The following is a 23982-nucleotide window of genomic DNA, read 5'->3' as shown; positions in this document are numbered from 1 at the left end:
TTTTTTTTTTTCTCTCTACTGACACAGCACCTGACATGCATTGTAGGCAAATTAATGCTTGTTATATGAAGACGGGCAAGGGGATGTATGAATTATTTATGTTAACCATATCCTAAAAGTTAGACGAGGTAAAGTAAAATCACTTCTTCAACTGAAATACAGCATACAATTGCACTCTGATCATGGATTTTGTTAGTAATCCTGTATTGTCCTCTAGTGTTATATTATTCACTTTTACCACTTCATAATGATTTCCATTATACGAGAGTAGATGTTAAAACTTCATGCTGATTTGTACTCAGCTTTCGCCAAGATAAGCAACACTACGAAACCGTAGCGTGGCGGCCTGTACACTGCCAGCTAGAATCTTTCCGTCTCAACCACAGCCAGTTGCTGCTCCTTTCCAGCCCGTTCTCATCCCAAGGCGTCATACATGTGATGCTTTGGACATTTCGTTGAAATCTTGCGCACATGGCATCCTTTAGCATCAATATGAGATGCAGTATCCAAGGCGTCATACAGGTGACGCTCGTCTAAATCCGACGCACATGGCATCGTTTAGCATCAATATGAGACGCAGATCCCAAGGCGTCATACCCGTAACCCTACCCCAGACCTAAACCTACCCATAACAGTGCGTGTTATATTGACGCTAAAGGATGCCATGTGCGTAAGATTTCGACGAAATGTCATATGGCGTCACCTATATGACGCCAAAGGATGAGAATGCGTTGTCCTTTTTGCTGCTTCAGATAAGTTCTTTACTGTGCGACGCAACTCTTGGCCACTGAATCCGACGTCTCTGAGGAACCGGGTTGTAGAGTGTGCCACAAAACCTCGACAACCCACTTCCACTGGATAAACCTGGACTATCCTCGCTGTTCTGCTTCAGTGGCCAGATGAGCATACCGCAGTTTCTTCCTCTCATATGCCTCATCTACCGCATCCTCCCATGGCACTGTTAACTCTATCATTTGAACAATGCATGCTGATCCACACCACAAAACAATATCTGGTCGTAGGTTAGTGGTGGCAATATCAGGTGGAAAAATAAGCCGTTGATCAAGATCAGCCAGCATCTTCCAGTCCCCAGCAGCTTCCAGTTGTCCTGGGCGAGAATTGGTGTTAGCACCTTTCTTGGTGGTTGCTCGCCTGGGCGGAGGAATATTGTCTTCTGCGTGTAATGTTTTGCTAGAACAGGCGACAACTTATTGGTCATTCTACGCTTGCCTTCCAATGCTAATGCCAAACATCGCAATACTTGGTCATGGCGCCAAGTAAACCGACCTTGGCTAAGAGCCACCTTACATCCTGTCAAAATGTGCCTTAATGTGGCAGGTGATGAACACAAAGGACAAGAGGGATCCTCTCCTAACCAGAGGTTTAGGTTCTGCGGTGATGGGAGAACATCATATGTTGACCTAATAAGGAAACTGATCCTACTCTCTTCCATTGACCAAAGGTCTTGCTAGCCCATTTTGCGTTGTTCCACACTCTCCCATCTCATCCACTCTCCCTGCTTGGCCTGGGAAATGGCCTTTATACATCTCATCCTCTCCTCCTGCTTTCGCACCTCGTTGACTACCAGCTTCCTCCTTTGAGCTGGGCCTGCCTTGTGCCATTTAGGAGGAGCTAAACTGAGCCCAAAACCCCCTCTTCCATGCTGTACCTGTCCCACGATATCCCCAATTAGAAGGTCAGCCTTTGCCTCTACTATAGATTTTTTTGCTGACCACTTTCTACCAGTTTTTACCACAGGGGCTGCCTCCCTTACACATTTGTCGCGTGACTCTACTAAAGTCATTTCCATTCTGACCTTGGCACACTTAAACTCCTCGGTTAAAGCAGAGACTGGCAGCTGCAATACTCCTTTACTATAAAGTCCCACTCTGCTGAGGCAGCGTGGAACTCCCAACCATTTCCTGATGTATGAACTTATTAACGCTTCCAGTTTATCCACTGTTGTCAAAGAAACCTCGTACACAGCCAGTGGCCACAGCAACCTTGGCAGTAGACCAAACTGAAAGCACCAGAGTTTTAGTTTGCCTGGTAGAGCACAGCTGTTTATGCTCTTCAACCCTTCCACTGCTTGTCGTCTAACTTCTCCCACTCGAACTGTGTCCTTTAGATCCCCATCGTACCATCTCCCAAGACTCTTCACTGGCTTCTCAGAAACTGTTGGTATTGCCTCACCATTAATGAAGAATGTTTTATCTACTACCTTTTCTTTAACTATCGAGATGCTCCTTGATTTAGAGGGCTTAAATTGAATTCGTGCCCATTCAATATTATCTGTTAACTTCCCCAATAACCGATTAGTGCAGGCTACTGTTGTAGTCATGGTTGTTATGTCATCCATGTATGCTCTGATTGGTGGTAGTCGCATCCCAGAAGCCAAGCTCTCTCCTCCTACAACCCATCTTGATGCCCTAATGATTACTTCCATTGCCATGGTAAAAGCCAGTGGAGAAATGGTGCATCAAATTTATCCAGCTTCTTTTCAACTGTACCAGTTAATCTTTCCAATGCAAAGCATAGATCTGTGTTTACCGTGTCCCATGCAGTTTTCTCACAAGCTCTTGGCCATCTAACTCCAGGCCTATGCCCGTTGAGGTTCTTTTCTCTCTTATGCTGGTTAGTCTGACCGGGTTCACAAGTATGAATATGTTCATCACTAACTGTGCAAGCCCTCCTCTCTTCTATGACAGGGGTGCTGATATCCTGCGAGCTGTGGTTTGCTTCCTGTCGTTGGATTTCATTCGACTGACTTGACTGACTTCGTAAGAAGTACTGATCAATGCGAGGTCCTTGTCCCTTCTCCCTCAAGCATTTCATTTTCCCTTGATGAACCTTCAAACCCCTGACCGTTGTCGCCTTGCTCCAGCCACAGACACAAACTTGGAGTTCAATGACTTTACTGACTGCAGATCTTGGACTAGTCTTACTCTCCATACTCATATCCGTTTCCATTCCTAAGTCGTTAACCATGTTGTCCAACATTGAGTCATCTTCCGCCCCGGCTCTCGCAGACTCTAGGGGTATTTTTCTCTTTAATTTCTCAGAAGCCTTGGGCGGGTGTCTCCAGCATCCTGTAAACACGGAGCTGGATACTGCCGACAAGGGTAGCTCAGCCCAGCTTACTGACCTCTACATCCCTCCTGCTGCTGAGACCTAACCACAATCTCACAATCTCTCCGCAACCCCAGTTATAAAATTATAATTATAATACACCTTGCATTGTGGCTGCATTTATATATATATATCGGATGTTTGTTATTTATTTATTTATTAAACAGTGTGCCATCATTATTCTTTAAATCATTATATTTAAAATATTTTGAACATTTTGTTGATGATGATTTGTTAAGGCCCGGTCACGCCAAGGGCGACAACTATAGCGATAAAGATAGTTTTAAAATTGTTCTAAATGTAAAAGAATAGCAAAGTCTACACCACAACTTTAACAATAACGGGAATGATATCACTGCAATCACTTTTACAGCGATTTTTAGCTGATGAACGATAAAAACATTGATATAAACATAGCCAATCAGAATCCATCCTGCATGCTTTAAAGGGGTCATCGGATGCAAAATTCACTTTTATATGGTGTTTGCATATAAATGTGTCTTTGCAATGTGTGGACACAACCACCATACAATTTTTTTTTATCCTCAAAAAGCCTAAACACTCAATAATCAAGCCGTTTTCTGAGCAATATTAAGTCATATTCGTCATATTATATGTTGTATTATGTCATATTATAGCAGTTCTGTGAAAAGAGCTGTTTTTGAGGAGGTAAAAAGGGTGTTGTTTTACACAACCATTGAGGAATTTTAACCAAAGTATGTTAAATACTTTACATGAAGACCCTAAAGGATCACACCAACTTGTGGAAAAAGGGCATCCAATGACCCCTTTAAAGAGCTCAAGCATTTTAAGCAGCAGACAACAGAACTGCAGCGTGTGTTTATAACAAACAGAACAATATCATGCACTGATGTGGATGGTAATATAGTTATTGTTATAGTTATCTTAATATCGTTCTTGGTGTGAATGGGCCTTTACACCAATTCAGTCTACTAGCTGTAAACCCTTACAAAAAATAAGTATACTTTAAGTTAATTTTATACTGAAGTAAATGTAAAGTATACTTTATGTAGTAAGTGTACTAGATCAATTTACTTGTAGTATACATGTAAGTGTACTATTTCAATACTAAATTTGTCCATGTTTTAGTATAAAACTATATAAGTATACTTTAAGTGTAACAGTAGTCAAATTTGATTACACAACTAGTTTACAACTATGTTTTTCATCTGTACTGCAACTATATTACAAGTAAACAGGTGTACTGATAGTTTATAGTTAAATACTTGAAGCACATTTTTTCGTTTATCAAAGTACACTTCGAAGTATACTCTCTGTAAACTACTGGTTTAGTTGTTTTATACTGCAAGTATTATTTAAGTGAACTTAACATCATTAGTTAACGTAACGTTAGGCATTTTTGATTCATGCTGTTTAATATTTGATGTTCACGTTATTTTACATGTGCATAAGCAATGCTTTTATACTGTGTTTTGATCCAGAGATTCTGTACACTTTCAGAAGATGCGTAATAGGGCCCCCTACCGTATAACAGTGAACACATGGTTTGCTTGAAAATTCTGTCAATGGCGGGGAAAGAGTTAAAGGGTTAGTTCACCCAAAAATGAACATTCTGTCATCATCTACTCACACTTGTGTTGTTCCAAACCCGTAAGACTTTTGTTTATCTTCAGAACACAAATGAAGATATTTTTAAGAAAATCTGAGCCAATTCTGTACTCTCCATTGACACCTACCACTTTGATGCTTCAAAAGGTTCATAAAGATATCGTCAAACTAATCCATATGAATTGAGCGGTTTAGTCCAAATTTTCTGAAGAGACACGACCGCTTTATATGATGAACAAGTTGAATTTAGTCTTTTATTCATTTTTTATTCATTAAACATTGATTAGCAAACATAAAGAGAAGCTCTTGCGAACAAATGCACGAAAACAAACCTCATTGGTCTTTGTGGAAGCTCAAACGTGCTGTGTAACACATGAGAATGAACCTCATTGGTTATCGCACGTCAAGCGAACAAGCTTGAGCTTCTGTTTACCACAACTGATTAGTGAGTTTATGAATGTTTATATGAACAATATCCAATCAATTGTACCTTTTGTGGGCAACATTTTCAATTAAAATGTACATTTCCCTTAAGATGTCCAGTTAATTTATGTGAGTTACTGTAACAACATGGGGTGGAGCTTAGTGAAGGCTCTATAGATAGCTAGAAAAAATACACTTAGTACGTTTTTTTGTTTGTTTTTTTTACAATGTGAATTTATCGTCATTCACTTCCACTGCACCAAGAGATCAAGGTTTGACAGGTTAGCCTTTTAGCACATGCTTGTACGTAGATGCTGTAACCATCTGGAGAGTTAGATGTGTGCTAAGCCGCAGATTCAGAGTTTTCATGATTCATTAACCAACTCCAACTCTGTACAACACTGAGAACTAGCCCCATCTAGGCCTTGAGCATTGAGTGAGAGGATACCCACTGGCTCTGAAAAACCTTGTTACTCAACCAAGGAATGAGATTTAAGGAATGAGTGCAGTCTTCACTCGGACGCGCTCTTCAATCTATCGCCGTTGCGGAGACTCTCTATTCATTCCGGTGAAATCACAAAATAAAATGTACACAAACTTAGAAAGATTTACTTAGTCCATCAACAAGATCGCCAGGTCAGCATCACTGTTGCATCCAGTGGTGCTTTTTAGCTCGCGCCAACAAGTGAAAAGCCCGACCGAGTGGGACTCTTGTCCGGTAAGTGTCTTCGTGCTTCATATGTTGTTGTTGATGTGTGTGACGTCGTTGCCGTAAAGCATGTTTGCGAGATTTTTGTCGGGGGCGCTCCCCCCTCCCCCCATATTTTCTAATTAGTTTTGCATCATTTGAAACAAAAGAGGAGACATCACAGCATGTGACACAGAAAATGCTGAATATTTGATGCATTTTTCCTTTAGATATGTCATTATCCTCGCAGTGAACCTACAGTATAGAAAGAAAATGGGAGAAGACTGACAGAATGACTGTTTAGTAAATATAATACTGTTTAGGGATTTATCTTGGCTTTGGCAAGTCAAAACCCAACCTCCTCCCCAGACCATTTGTGAGTTTATCCCGGATATTTTATATATCCTCTCTATATTGCTCTAGCTGCTCTCTCTTTCTCTGAGGGTAGGTTTGGGCGTCTGAGGGTTCCCACGTGGAGAGGATGACTTATTGGGCTTTTTTCTGTCTAATACTATACTTTACTTTACTTTATTTTTTTCGTTTTCTATTAACAACAAATTTTTTTTTTTTTTTAAAGATTAGTTATTTTTATTTCAATTTGTGTGAGGTACTTGTGGACTTTTTGGGAGTAGGATTGTAGCGACAATGACTTGTTTTAGGGAAATTATTCACTCAAATGGGAATAATATTCATAAGATAATGAATATGTATTATCGCATACACCAATTAAATGATCCCAAATAGGGAATAGGCTAAACCTCCCGTATATGAATAATTAACACGATTGCTCGTAGTAATTATTACTATAGGTCGGTAAAACCAGATCAATTATCAGGGTAAATTTTCATGTGATTCAAATTTAGTTTGTCACGCAATCTGTCCGTCCGCCGGACTGGAGGCGAGACTTCCCTATTACACTTTACCGGCCTGTAAACAGCGACAAATAACCTTCCTGTGGCCACCAGGAATGATATTGATCGTGTAGATATCTCAAAAGTTTAACCAAGTAGAGCTTTGTAGCTTAAATCGACATTTTCAGGGACTTCAAGTTATGGAACAATGAGACAGATTAAATTCAAAGGATTATGGAATTAAATAAAACAAACAACTAAAGATTACATAGACTACTTGAGTAAATATGCATAGCAAAACAAACAATTACCAAAATGATTGCAATACGAAGTATTGGAGAGAGAAAGTTAGAGAGAGAGAGAGAGAGAGAGAGAGAGAGAGAGAGAGAGAGAGAGAGAGAGAGAGAGAGAGAGAGAGAGAGAGAGAGAGAGAGAGAGAGAGAGATCTTCTCAGGACAGAACAGTTCCAACAGTTACTTCAAAATGACCCAAAGGTTTGCTCAGACGTAATCTAGACAACCTTAAACAGCATTTCTTTTAGATTGTACTTGCTTTTGATCTGGCCCCTTTTGTGCAGCTGGTTTGAAAAGAAGCGTAGGCTGAATGTCCGTGGTGTTTGTTCCTTGTGGAGGCAGAGATTGCGATCGCTTAGCTGCACGAAAGATGATTAATAGTGTTGCTTTCGTCAACGAAAATTATGACTAAATATCGTCGTCAACGAACCTTTATCACGTGACGAAAACGAGACGAGACGCAACGTAAATGCTGGTCATGTGACGATGACTATAATTAAATGTATAATGCAATATTGTTGACGAATAAAAACGAGACTAAAATGTCTCTTCATTTTCGTTGACCAAAACGAGACGAAATGTTATTCAACGTTATTTCGTCTCGTTAACTTGCATTATTATTATGCAGCATTTCTGTTTCCTGTGTCACTTCAGGGGCTGCATCAGATCGCACTGCGCAGACGCAGGCGACTTCACATCCTCAAGCCCCACTCGCGGCATTATTTAGAAGATGCAGCTGCGTGAGTTACGGCTGTTTTACACATACTCCGTGTGTAGTGCTTATGCGGTGCGTGTCGCGGTGTGTATGCAGGAGCAGCGCGAGCTATTGTGCTTTCACATGTGCTCCGTTTGCAGTGCGAATGAACTGATCTACGGCTGTACCACAATTACAACATTTATTCTCTATTTTTTATTTCAAATCAATATTTTTAGCCTACATCCATTATGTCGCGTTGTTGAGGTACTGTGTAGATCTCTGCTCTGCTGTTATGCACGCACCGCTCCTTGCCGGACCGCATCCGCGTGCGTGTGAGCGCTCTAACCATAGGCTCTACATTGGTGCGGGAAAAAAATACGCACCACATACGCACTGCAAACGGAGTATGTGTGAAACATGCGTTAGCATAAACGACAACAAACAAAGTTAAGTCTGACACAGAGAAAGGGATTCGTCTTTGGGAGAAAAAGAAGAAATGACATTTGGAAAAACTTTCATTTCATCATATGTGTAGGCTACTTCTAACATGTTTGGTTGGTAAAATAAATATGTTGTAAATTCAAATCAGAGCATCTTCCGTGTCTGGAATGGATGTATTCTTGAGTCTATAAGGTAACAATAATATAATAAGATAACTATAAGAAGATAAGATTGTTTGAAATGGGTTTGGCTAAAAGAAAATTTTGGTTTCGCCTATACTACTAGGTACTTATACTATATTGACTGGGTTAAATAGAATTGCATTACTAAAAAGAGACTAAAATACAATTTTCATTGACTAAAACTAGACTATGTCTTTCGTCGACTAAAACTAGACTAAAATGTCATCAGTTTTCGTCGACTAAAACTAGACTAAAATGTCATCAGTTTTCGTCGACTAAAACTAGACTAGACTAAAAAGAGAATGAACGTGACTAAAACTAATAAAAACTAAAATGACAGCTTGACACAAAGACTAGACTAAAACTAAAATTAAAACAGGCCGCCAAAAACAACACTAATGATTCATTCTTAAATTCGTTTTGTTCGTGAATACACTGAACGAAGGCAAACTATCAACTGAGGTAGATCAATAGAAAGAAAAACTTAACAAACAAAATTAGAAAACGGCGAAGAACTCCGGCTGGAGTTCCTAGTAAAAAGGCTCTCTCTGGCGTAGAAAACTGCAAAGAACAGACGTGGCGCTCCGGGTTTTGGAGGGAGTTGCGTCACGCCTTTCTTACGTGCCTGATCCAATCGTTTGGGAGGAGGCGTGGCGGCAAACTTCTTCGTTCGCGAAGTACACGCCCTCCGGGCAGTGTGCAGAGGAGACAGAAAACTGAGTCATAATACACTTATAAACTGGTATTAATAAAAGAATGCATCATGTTGCACTTCGGGTTAAGTATTCGACACCATTGAATTTTTCTGATCACAATGATACCACGCACGGTATTATTGTGAGTTAGTAAGATAAAGATACATGATTCTTCGTGATTAGACGCATCTCAAGTCTGATTACATGGCACAAAGCTTATAGTTATAGCAATTGGTCACATGGGGATCGTGAAACACAACAAGAAAAACATTTCATACATTTAAAAGGGTACTTTGACCACAGTGGTCACGAATGAGTGTTCCTGTGTGTGTATGTGTCTCAGAGTTCAATCGGCCTTCGGCAGGACGTGGTGAACTTTTGCTAGAATCCAGTAATTTAATCAAAGGCTCAGAACTGACCATCTGCCTGCTGTTACAGGATGATGTCCTTCTTCGGCTGCATTCCAGTCCGCTTTTAAACTTCCCTAAGCACTTCCCCTTGAGGGAATCCCTGCCACCATTTTGAAGTGCGTTCCACTTTGTGAAGTGGACGAGGGAAGTTTATATGGACAGACCCTCGCTCCCTCGATCTCTTTGATTTATTAAATAAATATAGTGGATTCTAAGTGATCAAGGGTTTAGCACATTCCAATTCAGCCACATTGCAAAGGTTCTGCCAGTAGTGGGCACTCATGCAACGTACTGTAAGCAATGACATACATCTGAGTGAACGAGACGGAGAGAAGTTAGCGAGTGAAGGGCATGACAATTTTTGACTAGTGTTGCGTTCCAGTCTGTGGCAAGGGGGGCGTGGTTTAGCGAAGTCTGTAGCGGGAGAGAAACGACGGAGCTGAGCGGTGAGTAAGTGGATCAAGCGCAGATGACGAACACCTGTGTCTGATTAGAGTGATTGGCGTGGAGAGACCGGATAAAAGCTGCAGAGAGAGAGAGAGCGGGTGAGTGAGATCCGGACTGGGACCACGTGCGCGGCTGCGAAGAGAAAGCTGTATTCTAGCGATCTGAGTGAGATAATCCAGAGAAAGTGGTGATTCAGTGTGCCGAGTATTTATTGAGCTTTTGTTTTTGTTGTTTTGTGCTGTGTCTCAAGTGAACACGGTGAACACGCTGTTGTGCCTGTTACTTTACTTTGAGAAACATAATAAAACACGTGAGTCCCAGTCCTGCCGACCCGTCTTCTTCCTTTCCCACTGTTTACTGCCTGAACCGTACTACACAGTCCAAAATTGTCATGCCCTTCACTTGCTAACTTCCCTCCGTCTCATTCACTTGGATGTACGTCATTGCTTACATTGCATGAGGGTCCTTTACTGGAAGAAACTGCAATGGGCTGAATTGGAACGTCCTAAGCCCTTGATCACTTGGAATCAGCTGTGGAGTTGATTTATCAACAAAAACAAAAGCCCTTCACTTGCTAACTTCCCTCCGTCTCATTCACTTGGCTGTACGTCATTGCTTACATTGCATGAGGGTCCTCTACTGGAAGAAACTGCAATGGGCTGAATTGGAACGTCCTAAGCCCTTGATCACTTGGAATCAGCTGTGGAGTTGATTTATTATTAATTTTTTTCCCTTTAAAAGGTACTACTCAACCATTTGGTAGACCACATTTAAGTCACTATATTTTATTGAAAAATGCATCAAGCTTAACTCAACCTGAATGAGCCATCTCTACCATTTGGTGTAGTTGTGCAATGCTAAAAAATCCACTAGATGGCACTGTGTCTGTGAGCAGCATGCCATTTCAGTGTTCCTTCAAACCAAGGGGGTAATCCACCAGCCGGAAACTGAAGTCTCCCCGGGCGCCGCCATTGGCTAACAAGCCTTCACCTGCTGTTAGCATTCCATTGACTTCATTTTTGCGTCACTTTGACAGCGAATAACTTTACATCTGAGACGTTTAAAGACTCCATTTGTCCATTATTTATTTCTAAAGAAACACGACAATGTATAAAATGCTCCATTACCTTGTATCTTACGTTGTGGCCCCGTAGAAGCAGTTTTTGTAAAAATAGGCTAACGATTGCATCATAACACGCGACTCTCTGTCGCATAGAAGAGAAATGACCGTAAAGACAGATGTAGAAGCTCACGTGCAATCGGGGGACGTTGAGGCATAAAGTCAAGGGAGTCATAAAGTTGCTCCTGCTGCTAGCTCATGAACCGCTAATACTCATGATCTCCGGCTCTGCAAGATTCAGAAGGGAATGATTCAGATTCCTCTTGGCACCGCTACTAGAAGACGTACAACTGTCAGTCAGGTTGCTCACGTCACAACTACGTCTTCAAGCTCAGTTTGAGCATGCGCAATGCGCTTGGCAATCAGGAAGTGAGTGCTTCTATTTGACTTCACTTTTCTCCGTTGAAGTCTATGGGGTCGCTGTGTCCATTTCTTTTACTGTCTATGCTTCAAACAGCACATGACACAGCGAAAATTTGCTCCTCCTTTGATGACGCATTTCGGCAGGACTTTTAAAGGTAAGACTATTTGGTTGACATTATCGTTTCAGAGGAGTTGTTAAACAGAATTATGTAACTTAATTAAACAAAAATAAGTCTTATAAGGGTCAAATAATTTTTTTAAAACATGCTTTACCAAACGGTTGAGTTGTCCTTTTATGGTGTTGGTAAAATTAGCTAATGTTGGTAAAATTAGCTATTTACAATGAACAAAAGGGTTAGTGTTGTTAAAATGATTAATTTAATATTATTCAATTACATATTTGATGACAAATATTTTATCAATATAATTTTTTCACCATTTCTGTACTGTATTATGGTAAATATCAAGAATAAATTTGAAGAATTAATACCAATTCTGGTGTTACTATTAATTTCATAATTTAAAATTGACTATGTTTGTGTATTACTATATGACTAGCATTGCAAGAGTACATGGTTTGTAATACAAATTATTTTCTTTATGTTTTAGACTTGATAGATGGACGTCAAATCATTTTACAGTTCAAGACCACGCACTTTTCTGGCCCTTGTGCCAGAAAATCCTGAGGACTCAGATGCAGATCTGAGTGATGATGACCCCATAGATGATCCAGATTATCTGCCCACACCAGCAGAAGAGAGTGGGGACACTTCTTTTGATTCAATGGATGAGGAGGAGGTTGCCTCAACACTTCATCCTCTAAGTTCATCCTCTAAACCACCGTCCAAAAAAGAAGAGGAGAATGGGGAAAAACTCCCTGAAAACTGTTTCTTTGGCAGAGCTACTGCAGGACACACCTGAACCATCACCCCCAGATGGAAAGGAAGGCAGAAGAAGATTGTGGACGCATGAATACATTGAGACATTCCAGGTTCCAGACTCAAGTTTTAGCCTCCCTGATGCTGTAAAGACACCCTTTCAGTATTTTAAAATGCTCTTCACAGATGAGATGATTACACATATCTCTGAGCAAACCAATCTCTACGCTGCCCAGGAGCTGGGAGATTCAATCAGCACCAGTCCTGAAGAGATTGAAAAATTCCTGGCAATGCTTCTCTTCATGGGTGTTTTCAGTTTCCCAGCCATCGATGACTACTGGTGCATTGAGTCACGATTCAGTGTGATAGCCTATATTATGCCATTCAAGCTGTTACGCCGGTACCTTCATTTTAATGATAATCAGAAGTGCAATGGCAGTCCAGACAGGTTCTACAAAATCCGCCCCCTTTTTGACATGCTTCGTCAGCAGTGTCTTCTGATCTCATCCACTTACCAGCACAGTGTGGATGAGGTCATGGTGGCGTATAAAGGCACAAGGGCTGGCTCTCTCCGCCAGTATATTGCCAACAAGCCAGACAAGTGGGGCTTTAAATTGTTCTGCCGGGCCAGCTCATCTGGCATCATTCATGACTTTCTGCTCTATCAGGGGGCGTCCACATTCTTCAACGTTGCCCTAACTGAGCAGGAGGAGGCACTGCTTCTAGGGGCCAAACTTGTGACAACACTCTGCAAAACCATCACACTGCCAAGACTTTCAGTCGTCTTCTGTGACAACTTCTTCACCAGTTTCGACTTGGTCCAGAACCTGCAAGAGAACCTGGGCATCAGGTACATTGGCACTGTCCGACCAAACCGCATGGGTGGAGCAACCTTAAAGACGGACAAAGAGCTGATGAAGGAAGGACGTGGAGCTTTTGACTTCATGTCTGCTGAAGGGCTGCTCGCAGTGAAATGGTTCGATAATAAATGTGTGAGCCTTCTTAGCAGTGCCTGTGGGATCATACCTCTTTCCTCTGTCAAATGGTGGAGCAAAGAGGCCAAAGCAAAGGTCGCTGTCCCATGCCCATCACTCATCCATGCCTACAATCAACATATGGGAGGCATTGATCTGTCTGACATGCTGGTACACATGTATAAGACCCCGGCGAAATCCAGGCTATGGTACCTTCCTCTGTTTGGTTACATCCTAGACCTCTGCATCTCAAATGCCTGGCTTGTCTACAAGCGGGACTGCAGCCTCCTGAAAGAAGCACGGATGCCTCTCAAAAAGTTCCGTCTGGCAGTCGCACACACTTTGGCTCAAGTCAACAAGCCAGCATCCAAAGTTGGCCGACCTTCATCATCCTCTCTACCACAGATGTCATCAAACAAAAAGTCCAGTACCCCAAGACCCTCCCACCCACAACAAGATGTACAATATGACAACTTTGGACATTTGCCACTACACTCTAACAAGCGGGGGCGATGCAACCTCTGTCCAAAGTGAGTGTCGAGATGGAAGTGCCAGAAATGTCATGTATTCCTGTGTATGAATGCAAAGCAGGAATGCTTTGCAGCGTACCATCAGAAATGAATGGCCAAAGGCAAAATAAGTGCTGTTGCACCGCTGCTGTTGCACCCCTGACCAAAATCATTAGTGCAGTTGCACAACAGGTCAAAACCCATTTGTGCTGTTGCATGACCACCAAAAATATTTGTTGTCTTTAAAACTGACATTAAAAAAAAATTCTAATCAAATCTTGGGTGAAGTTTTGCACCAGCACGCACGCACACACACACACATACGCACACACACGCACACATACGCACGCACACACACACACACACACACACACATGATGTGTTTGGAGCCATCAATAGCAGCCATCAGATTTTGGTCAAGAAAATGCACTTAATATGACTTGTTCTGAATGTTGTTCTTTTATTATGAACCGACGTCTCAACCGTTTGGTAGAGGATTGTATCTAAAATACTGTAGGGTCTAATGAAAAAAATTTTTTTGATTGTTGTTATTGTTATCATAATTGAACAAAAAATGCAAAGAAATAATTTTTCCTTTGCTTTTTTCATGGTGCGTACCTTAAAGCGTTAAGAATTTGTTTAATGCAGCATCCAAATCCAAATGTATATAGATGTGTTTGGCTTGTTTTAAATAAAATAAAATAAAATCATAATTATTATATCATAGAGTTGTTTGTGGTGTTTTTTTTATTCTTATTTTTTTTTTATTGAAACATATTTCAACTCACTGATTTCAGCATACAACAAGAATGCTTCACAGGACATATATCACATATCCTCAAAGAAGTTAACAAGTTAAACAAAACAAAAAGGAACAACAACAGCAACAAGATATAGAAAGATTATAATAATAATAATAATAATAATCTGGAATGGTAAAAAAGAGAAAAAAAAAAAACATTCAAGGTTCATAGAATTTGATAAACATAGTGGGGACATTACAATATAAAGAATTCCTCCATAAAGTTTAACAAAATTGCATTATTTTTATTTTTAATTAACTTTAATGACTTCTTCAACGATTCCATCTCTATTAGGAATAGGTTGCATTTAGGTATGCATTTAGCAAATTTGTGTATATGGATGTAATATTTACCATGCAAAATGTAGAAATTCACACAATTTGCTTCTGTGTATGTAAGAACATATAACATCTTTTAGAGATAATTTATAATTCACCTTTCTTGTGGCAAAAATAAAATAACTAACATCAGACCAAAATTTTAAAGATAAATCACAGTTGTAAAACAAATGAGCCAAGTCTTCCTCGTGTAAAGTACAAAAATAACTTGTTTGTGGTGGTGGCATGGGTGGTGGTGATTAGACGAGATCTGCGGTGACGTCACAATCGTGTTGCATTGTGGTATATGGAGCTGCCTGAAGTGTACATGAAGTAGACTCGCTCTCTCGGTCAAAATTGTGGGAGCGAGGGTCTATCCATATAAACTTCCCTCGTCCACTTCACGAAGTGGAACGCACTTCAAAATGGTGGCAGGGATTCCCCCGAGGGGAAGTGCTTATGGAAGTTCGCAAGTGTGTGTCTAAAAGTGGACTGGAACCCAGCATAGAACGCAACCAATGTAGGGGTAGCGCCACCTGTTTCCCTTCGTCACGGCGTCAGGTGTGTTCCTGTGACCGGTGTTACAATTTATTCGGTTCCTGAAATATTTGGTTCCAATGGGTGAAGCTACCATGAATATTCACGAGACCATAGCGTGGGCAGGGCAACCAATACAAGCGAGTGGAACAGAAAGTATTAGCGTGAGCACCTCAGATCGTGTTTTGTTTTATGGATTATTTATTTCAAACAGGTAATAAAGTTATAAAAATAAAGGTAATAAAAAGGTAATAAAGGTAATAAAAAACTACTCATATATATTTAATGAATAATTCATCGTTTTAAAGCATGTGTTTCTCAGTACTCTGGGTTTACCTGAACTATTACAGACCTGATCCTGATGGAAGCGTTGGAAGACCTACAATAAAGGCATATTTCTCCAAATTTCTCCCAGATTAGTTGTTGACATTCGATGATATAGAACTGTTCATTTCTCACGATTAAGCTTTTTAAATGTGTATGATTGCTGTTTAAATAAATATTTACAAATATATTCTTGTGTTTTTATTCTGTCTCCCAAAGTTGTCTGCATATTATGAAGTTGTCTTCATTACTTTATGAAGATTTACTTCTTATGTCGCTGGACATGAGGACTATTGTACGGACTTGTAGAGTATTTAGTTTAGTTTATGTTTGTTTTGTTACATTAGTTTATTTTTTTATAAATGGCAGTATGTAATATTGATGATGACAATATATTACATCTAGGTGTTGAGATAGACGATATAAATAATAGTAAGTATGACGTTGAAAGAGATATTGATCCGGACAAATATTTGTGTAGTCAGCCAAATTGTCACTATTATACGGAAGAACAGTTCAAGAGAGGAGTGAATATGAAACATGCCTTTTCTGTAATACATTTAAATAGTAGAAGTTGTGGAGTAACTTTTCAAAAATCAAAGACTTTTTGAACCTGTTTCCAAAATTTAGTGTTGTAGCTGTTTCTGAAACATGGTTGGACGAAGACAAATTAGCAGAGGTAGAATTAGAGGGATATCAAATGTTTGTAATGAATAGAAAAGATAGGAGAGGAGGTGGAGTTGCTCTTTATGTGGACTCAAGTCTGCAATGTAATATAATGGCTAGTAGGTCAATCACTATTGAAAATATATTAGAATGTGTTACTGTTGAGATTCGTATGGAAAAACAAAATAATATAATTGTTTGTTGTATATATAGAACACCTGGTTCATCATTGGATATTTTTAATGAGTTTGTAGGGAACATGTTCAATTCAAATGGAAATAAGACAAATATTGTCTGTGGTGACTTTAATGTTGACCTGCTTAATCCAGGGGGACATAAGAAGACCACAGAATTTATTAATGCCTTTTATAATAGTACATTATTTCCAGTGATAACAAAGCCAACAAGAGTAACAACAGTATCAGCAACATTAATTGATAATATATTTTCAAATGATGTTGGTAAAATTGATGGAGGTATTCTAATAACTGATATTAGTGACCACCTGCCTGTCTTTGCATGTTTTCAAAATGTGTTTAAACCTCCATCAGGTCCAACTATATATTCAAGAACAGTGAGACATAGAACATCTGAAGCAATTGAAACACTGCAAATGGAATTAAATAAGTGTAACTGGGATGAGATTTATAGTTATGAAAATCCAAATGAAGCTTATGGTATTTTTTTGGAGAGATTACTAGAAATTTATAATAAATGCTGCCCATTTAAAACGATAATATATAAATGTAATATGCAGAAACCGTCTCAAGTTACGACTGTAACCATAGTTCCCTGAAAAAGGGAACGAGACGATGCGTCATCGACGCTTTGGGAACGCCCCCAGCGTGAATGCGTCTGAGCATCAATGTCAACTAGTCCAATGGAAAGAATGAGCGTCACGGGCGGGTGACGTCATGACCAGGAAGGGATAAAAGCACATCCGGTGAAAGCCGGCATTAGCTTCAAAAATTTCGAAGCAAGCCGATCACAGGGATGCAGGAAGAATGGCAGGGTGACGCATCGTCTCATTCCCTTTCTCAGGGAACTGTGGTTACAGTCGTAACCTGAGACGTTCCCTTTTGAGGGAACTCGCGATGCGTCATTGACGCTTTGGGAACGAGAATACCCAAAACGCCAGAATTCCAAGTACCTGAGTGTTAGTCTGTTAGAACTAAGCACTAAGCACCTGAGAACCTGGGGCAGCATCCAGGTCCAAACTGTAAAACCTGACGAATGTGAGGTGTGAGGACCAGCCTGCCGCATCACATACGTCTTGAAGAGAAACTCCAAATAATAAGGCTTTAGAGGCCGCCATACCCCTCGTAGAGTGAGCTCTGACCACCAAAGGACACGGCTGGTCAGAGTACTCGTATACAAGTGAAATAGCCTCAACTATCCACTTACTAACCGTCTGTTTAGAAGCAGGAAGACCCTTCTTAGGTGATCCAAAGCAAATAAATAACTGGTCGGACTTCCTCATAGACGATGTCCGATGAACATAAGTATCCAGTGCTCGCACTGGACACAAGAGGTTCAGCCTTTCCTGGTCCGCAGATGTAAAAGGAGGAGGACAGAAAGCCTGCAGCACGATAGGCCTCGGAATCAAGGTCGGCACCTTAGGGACGTATCCCTGTTTCGGATATAAGAATGCCTTGACCATCCCCGGTGCAAACTCAAGGCAAGTGGGGGAAACCGAAAGGGCCTGAAGGTCTCCAACTCTCTTAAGGGACGAAATAGCTAGTAGAAAGATAGTCTTAAGGGTAAGAAATTTTTCTGAAACCGAATCTAAGGGCTCGAATGGAGCCCTAGACAGGCCTTCTAGTACTATTGCCAAATCCCAAGCTGGCACCCTAGTGCGAGTTGCAGGCCTCAGCCTCAATGTGCCACGAAGGAAACGTGTAATCAGGGGGTCTCGACCCAACGATGTACCCCCCACCAGGGCGCGGTAAGCCGCAATGGCCGCCACGTAAACCTTAAGTGTGGAAGGACATAAACCTGACGTAAAGCGCTCCTGCAAGAACTCGAGTACTGTGTTCACAGAACAGTTAACCGGATCCCACTGATGTCGGTGACACCATACAGAAAAAACTTTCCATTTCAGCGCATATAGTTTCCTAGTAGCTGGAGCTCTGGAGCTTAGAATGGTCTCAACAACCTCAGTTGAGAGGCCACTCTCTATGAGTTGGGCCCCCTCAGAGGCCAAACCCACAGATTCCAAATCTCTGGTCGGGGGTGAAATATTGTGCCCCCGGCCTGAGACAGAAGGTCTCTCCTGATCAGGATCTCCAAGGGAGGACCGTCTAGGAGATGGACCAGGTCCGCGAACCAGATCCGACTCGGCCAGCGTGGTGCTACTAGCAGTAGGCTTATACCGTACTGGCGGACTCGCTCCAGAACTCCTGGGAGCAGAGCAACAGGGGGAAATGCGTACAGACGTAGCCTCGGCCACGTCTGCACCATAGCATCCAGCCCCAGGGGGGCTGGGTGAGTAAGGGAGAACCAAAGTGGACAGTGCGTCGTATGCTGAGACGCAAACAGATCCACCTCTGCTTGGCCGTAAAACTCCCAAATTTTCTCCACTGCCTCGGGGTGGAGTTTCCAGTCCCCTGGCCTCAGCTCCTGCCTCGACAGGATGTCTGCCCCAATATTCTGGTCCCCAGGAATATACACTGCCCTCAGGGAGAGTACCTTCCCCAGAGACCACAGGAGGATCTGGTGTGCCAGCTTGCAGAGCGGACGCGACCGCAGACCCCCCTGACGGTTCAGATAAGAGACCACCGATGTGTTGTCTGTACAGACGAGCACATGATGGCCCCTCAGGTCTGGGAGGAATTGCTTCAACGCATTGAAGACAGCCATCATCTCCAGGCAATTTATGTGCCAAGAAAGATGATGACCCCTCCACCGACTCTGAACCGAGCGGCCTTCCATTACCGCTCCCCAGCCGGTGAGGGAAGCATCTGTCGAGATCGCAAGTCGATGGCAAAGAGCTCCCAACACCGGACCCTGGGTTAAGAACCAGTGTTTCCTCCATATAACCAAGGCACGAAGGCACCGCCGCGTGATCTTGATCATACGAAGTGGGTTTCCCCTCGGGGAGAACCCTCTGGTCCTGAGCCACCTTCTTCTTCTTCGGCGGTCACTCGAGACGAGTATGACTGTCCTCCCCGTCGGGTCATTTTTATTTGTGGATCCTCAGGTGGCTGTAAAGGCCGATCTGTGATCCACATATTCTGCTGCAATGTTGGCATTGGAAGGTTGAGGTATTGTGTAGTGGAGGAGCCTTCCTCTGTTTGTCCTTGCGTTGTTTCCGCTTTACAGCTGCGGCACGGCGGAGTTCTGTTTCGTGGTGAGCTGCACCTTCAAGCACTGCCTTTCTCCAGTAGTCCCTGTTAAACGCTAGATTTTCCCAGTCGCCGGACATGATGTTAAACTTTTTCAGGCTGGTCTTAATATTGTCCTTAAAGCGTTTCTTTGGCCCACCAGGGGCTCGCTGTCCTTCCTTTAGCTCGGAGTACAGGATCTGCTTTGGGAGACGGTTGTTGGGCATCCGGATGACATGTCCTGTCCATCGGAGTTGGTGCTGCATTATGGTGGTAGTGATGCTGGGCATATTTGTTTCTTCCAGAATACTGGAGTTTGTACGTTTGTCTTCCCAGTTGATCCTCAGGATTTTCCTTAAGGCTCTTTGATGGAATATTTCCAGGGCTCTAAGATGTCTGCTGTAGGTTGTCCAGGATTCCGCTCCATATAGCAAAGTTGGGAGAATCACAGCTCTGTAAACCAAGACCTTGGTTTGAGCCCTCAGGTCTCGATCATCAAAGACTTTTGTCCTAAGTTTGGCATAGGCTCCGCTGGCACAGCTCAGGCGATGTTTAACTTCACAGTCTATATCAGCTTTGGAGGAGAGAATGCTGCCAAGATAGGTAAAGTGGTCCACGTTTTCCAGAGTGGTGTTATCCACTTTGATAATGGGCTGTAGTGATGGCTGGTTAGGTGGTGGTTGATACAGAACCTGAGTTTTCTTGATATTCAAGACCAAACCCAGGGCTCTGTATGCCTTGGCAAAGGCATTTATAATGCCCTGGAGGTCTTCAGGGGAGTGCGCTGCTATGGTGTTATCATCGGCGTATTGCAGCTCCATGATGGTGGTATTCCTGACTTTACTCTTGGCTTTAAACCTGTTGAGGTTGAAAAGCCTCCCGTCAGTCCTATAAAGGATTGGAATCCCCTGTGGCAACTCTTGGCCAGTAAGGTGAAGTATGACTGCAATGAAGATGGCAAATAGGGTGGGTGCAATGATACATCCCTGTTTTACCCCAGTTTCTACAGTAAATGGCTCAGATTCAGAGCCACCGTTGAGCACTGTGGCTGACATGCCGTCATGCAATAGCCTCAGCACACGGATGTATTTGGCGTGACATCCATACTTTGATAGTATGCTCCACAGTGCCTGCCGATCCACGGAGTCAAAGGCCTTTGTCAAGTCTATAAAGGCCATGTACAGAGGCAGTCCTTGTTCCCGACACTTTTCTTGTAGTTGGCGAGCAGAAAAGATCATGTCAGTTGTTCCCCTAGATGAGCGGAAACCGCACTGTGATTCAGGGAGTATCTCCTCAGATAGTGGTAGCAGGCGGTTGGCGAGGACACGAGCAAGAACTTTGCCTGTTGTTGACAAAAGCGAGATGCCTCTGTAGTTCCCACACTCAGCCTTGTCCCCTTTCTTGAATATGGCAACAATTTGGGCATCCCGGAGCTCTGAGGGGAGCTCTTCCCTTTCCCAGACCTTGATGAGTAGATGGTGGATGTGGTGCCAGAGGCTTAGTCCTCCTTCCTTTAGAATCTCCGCAGGGATCCCATCAGGACCAGTGGCCTTGTTATTCCTGAGACTTCTGATGGCATTATGAACCTCCGTTAGGGTAGGAGGTTCCCCCATGTCTTCTCTGATGGGACTCTGCAGGATATGGTCGGCGATGTCTGGTTCGGCTGAACTATCACGGTTCAAAAGTTCTTGAAAGTGCTCCTTCCAACGTGCGTTGATTGAGTCATTGTCTTTCAAAAGAGTCTGTCCATCCTTTGTGCGCAGGGGATTTAAACCACGATGGCTAGGGCCATAGACAGCCTTAGTGGCACTAAAAAAGCCTCTGGTGTTACCTGATTCAGCCAGTCTCTGGAGTTCTAGAGACTTTTCTGTCCACCAGTTGTTCTTGAGCTCCCTCACCAATCTCTGAACGTCAGCCTTAGCTCTGGAGTGTGCTGCCCTTTTGGCCTCACATGTTATATCATTTTGCCACACTCGGAAGGCTTTTCGTTTTCTGGAGATAAGTTGTTCTATCTCTGTGTCATTTCCATCAAACCAGTCCTGATGTTTCCTGGACTGATACCCAAGGGTAGATTTACATGACTCATGGATGGTGGATTTGAGAAGTCCCCAGTGATCTTCGATGTTATCAGGATATTCTTGCTGAAGACTTTTCTCAAGAGAGTCCTGAAGTAGTTGCTGGGTGGCAGTTTCATTCAGGCTGTCAAGGTTCAGTCTTCGCCGGGTCTGCTTCTTCTGAATCCTCCTCCTTTTTTTAAGTTTGATGGACATTGTGGATCGAATGAGGCGGTGGTCTGTCCAGCAGCTGTCAGAGTCTATCATGGCCCTTGTGATGTTTACATCACCGCGGTCCCTGGCCCTTACAATTACAAAATCAATAAGGTGCCATTGCTTGGAGCGAGGGTGTCTCCAAGATGCCTTAAATTTGTTTTTCTGTCGATAGAGAGTATTGGTAATGACCAGGTTGTGCTGAGCGCACTTACTCAGAAGCAGCACTCCGTTGGAGTTGATGTTACCGATGCCCTCCTTGCCAATAGTGCCCTTCCAGAGGTGTTGGTCCCGGCCTACCCTAGCATTAAAGTCTCCAAGAAGGATGATCTTGTCCTCCCTGGGGATTTTTGACAGAGTTTCTTCCAGGCAGGCGTAGAATGCTTCTTTTTCTTCCACGTCGGAGTCTAGGGTAGGGGCATAGGCGCTCACTACTGTCGCTGTCTGGTTGTTGGCCAACACCAGACGGATTGTCATGAGGCGCTCGCTGATCCCCACAGGAAGTTCGGAGAGGTGGTTGACAAGCTGGTTTTTGATGGCAAGTCCAACTCCATGGTTTCTAGCCTCATCGGCTGGCTTTCCTTTCCAGAAGAAAGTGTAGCCACCTTTCTCCTCCTTTAGCTGCCCTTCACCTGCCAGTCGGGTTTCGGAGAGAGCAGCTATATCAATCCGGCATCTCTGCAATTCTCTGGCTATGATAGCGGTCCGTCTCTCAGGTCTGTCACTGGAGGTGCAGCTGTCCATTAAAGTGCGCACATTCCAGGCTCCAAAATTTAATTTCTTTTGTTTCTGACCGCAAATGAGGTGTTCCCTCTGGACGCGGTAATCCAGTCGGGAGATATGAGGCAGGCTATTTTTAGGGCACCTTTTCTAGCCCCTTCCCCATGTGGGGTAAGCAGAGCGGATCCTAAATAGGACTGCTTAGTCATGGGTGTAGCTGCCGAAGAGGTCTTCTGCCTCGTTCCAAGAGCCCAGCGACTGATTCTTACACCCATCGCCTAATGTGCCAGCTCCTGACTAGGGGCTTCCAGACTACACAAACCTGCCCCCGTCGCCACTTGCTGGTCGCCATAGGACTTCATCCGGGGTGGTAGGGTGGATTCCCTTTGTGGAGGACGCCTGTGCGTGGCGTTGTTTAACGTGTGGAGGCTGGTGCACAGACAACAACCACACGGTCCTTGGCAGGTCTGGGTCAGAATCCAGTGGCATGGAGTCCAAGACGACTGGGGACCCATCACTGCTGCAGCCTTCATCCGCCTTCCCAGCCGTTGTGATGCTCCACTTAAGTCAGCCATCATCCTCCGCCTGTTCCGACGTTGAGGTCTTTTGACGCCTTTGCCTCTATAGGCTACCCCACAAGGCAAGTGGGACTATTTACCCATAGCTGGGGCTGTGGTTGGTGAGTGCCAGGGCATGTCCACTACTTGGTGGGCCTGCACACTACACCTCTGGGGCCCACTGCTGCTCCGAGATCCCCTACAGTTTAGCCTGGGTCCGCTAGGGCCCAGTTACCGTGTGTGGCCGCAAGGAGGCACTGTAGGAGTCTTGACGGTGGAGAGGCTATGTACCGACAGGAGGAGACTTACGCACTCGGCTCCTCTTTTCACCCTTGCACAAGGGTTAGTCGGTGGCAGTAGCTGTAAGCAGAGTATAGCAAGCAGAAGTAGCATGCAGCATGCAATCTCCACTAAACTACAGGCACTACTATCCAGTACTACTGCACTGTGACGCATCACACACGCCCTGTGTAGATAGACACACACACATCTACCTGAGCCACCACTGCAAAGGTCTCATGTACAGCAGGCCAAAAGGTATCACGTTGGACGCTGCTGCCAAGAGACCCAACAGTCTCTCGAACTGTTTTACAGTGCGTGACTGGCCTAGCCTCAGCTCTTCTGTGGCTGCCAGGATAACAGCTACACGAACGGGCGATAGAGTGGCCTGCATCGTCACTGAATCCCATACCACACCAAGGAAAGTGGTTCTCTGTACTGGAGAAAGAACACTCTTCTTGGCATTTAGCCTCAACCCCAACATCTGCATATGAGTGAG

The 23982-nt window shown here is 43.2% G+C and overlaps 1 protein-coding gene across 1 annotated transcript; it reads left to right on the top strand.

Annotated features, from left to right (window-relative positions):
• The first annotated feature begins 12191 nt into the window (after positions 1-12191).
• On the top strand, positions 12192-13715 carry LOC130095185 (piggyBac transposable element-derived protein 2-like). Its single transcript, XM_056261877.1, has one exon. The coding sequence runs from the start codon at positions 12192-12194 to the stop codon at positions 13713-13715; it is 1524 nt and encodes a 507-aa protein (XP_056117852.1).
• The last annotated feature ends 10267 nt before the right edge of the window (positions 13716-23982 follow it).

This window comes from Rhinichthys klamathensis, unplaced genomic scaffold (assembly GCF_029890125.1).
Source record: "Rhinichthys klamathensis goyatoka isolate OS25496 unplaced genomic scaffold, OSU_Roscu_1.1 h1tg000186l_1, whole genome shotgun sequence".
In the NCBI taxonomy this organism is placed as follows: Eukaryota; Metazoa; Chordata; class Actinopteri; order Cypriniformes; family Leuciscidae; genus Rhinichthys; species Rhinichthys klamathensis.
Note: the sequence above shows the minus strand (reverse complement) of the source record. Positions and strands in the feature narration are given on the sequence as shown.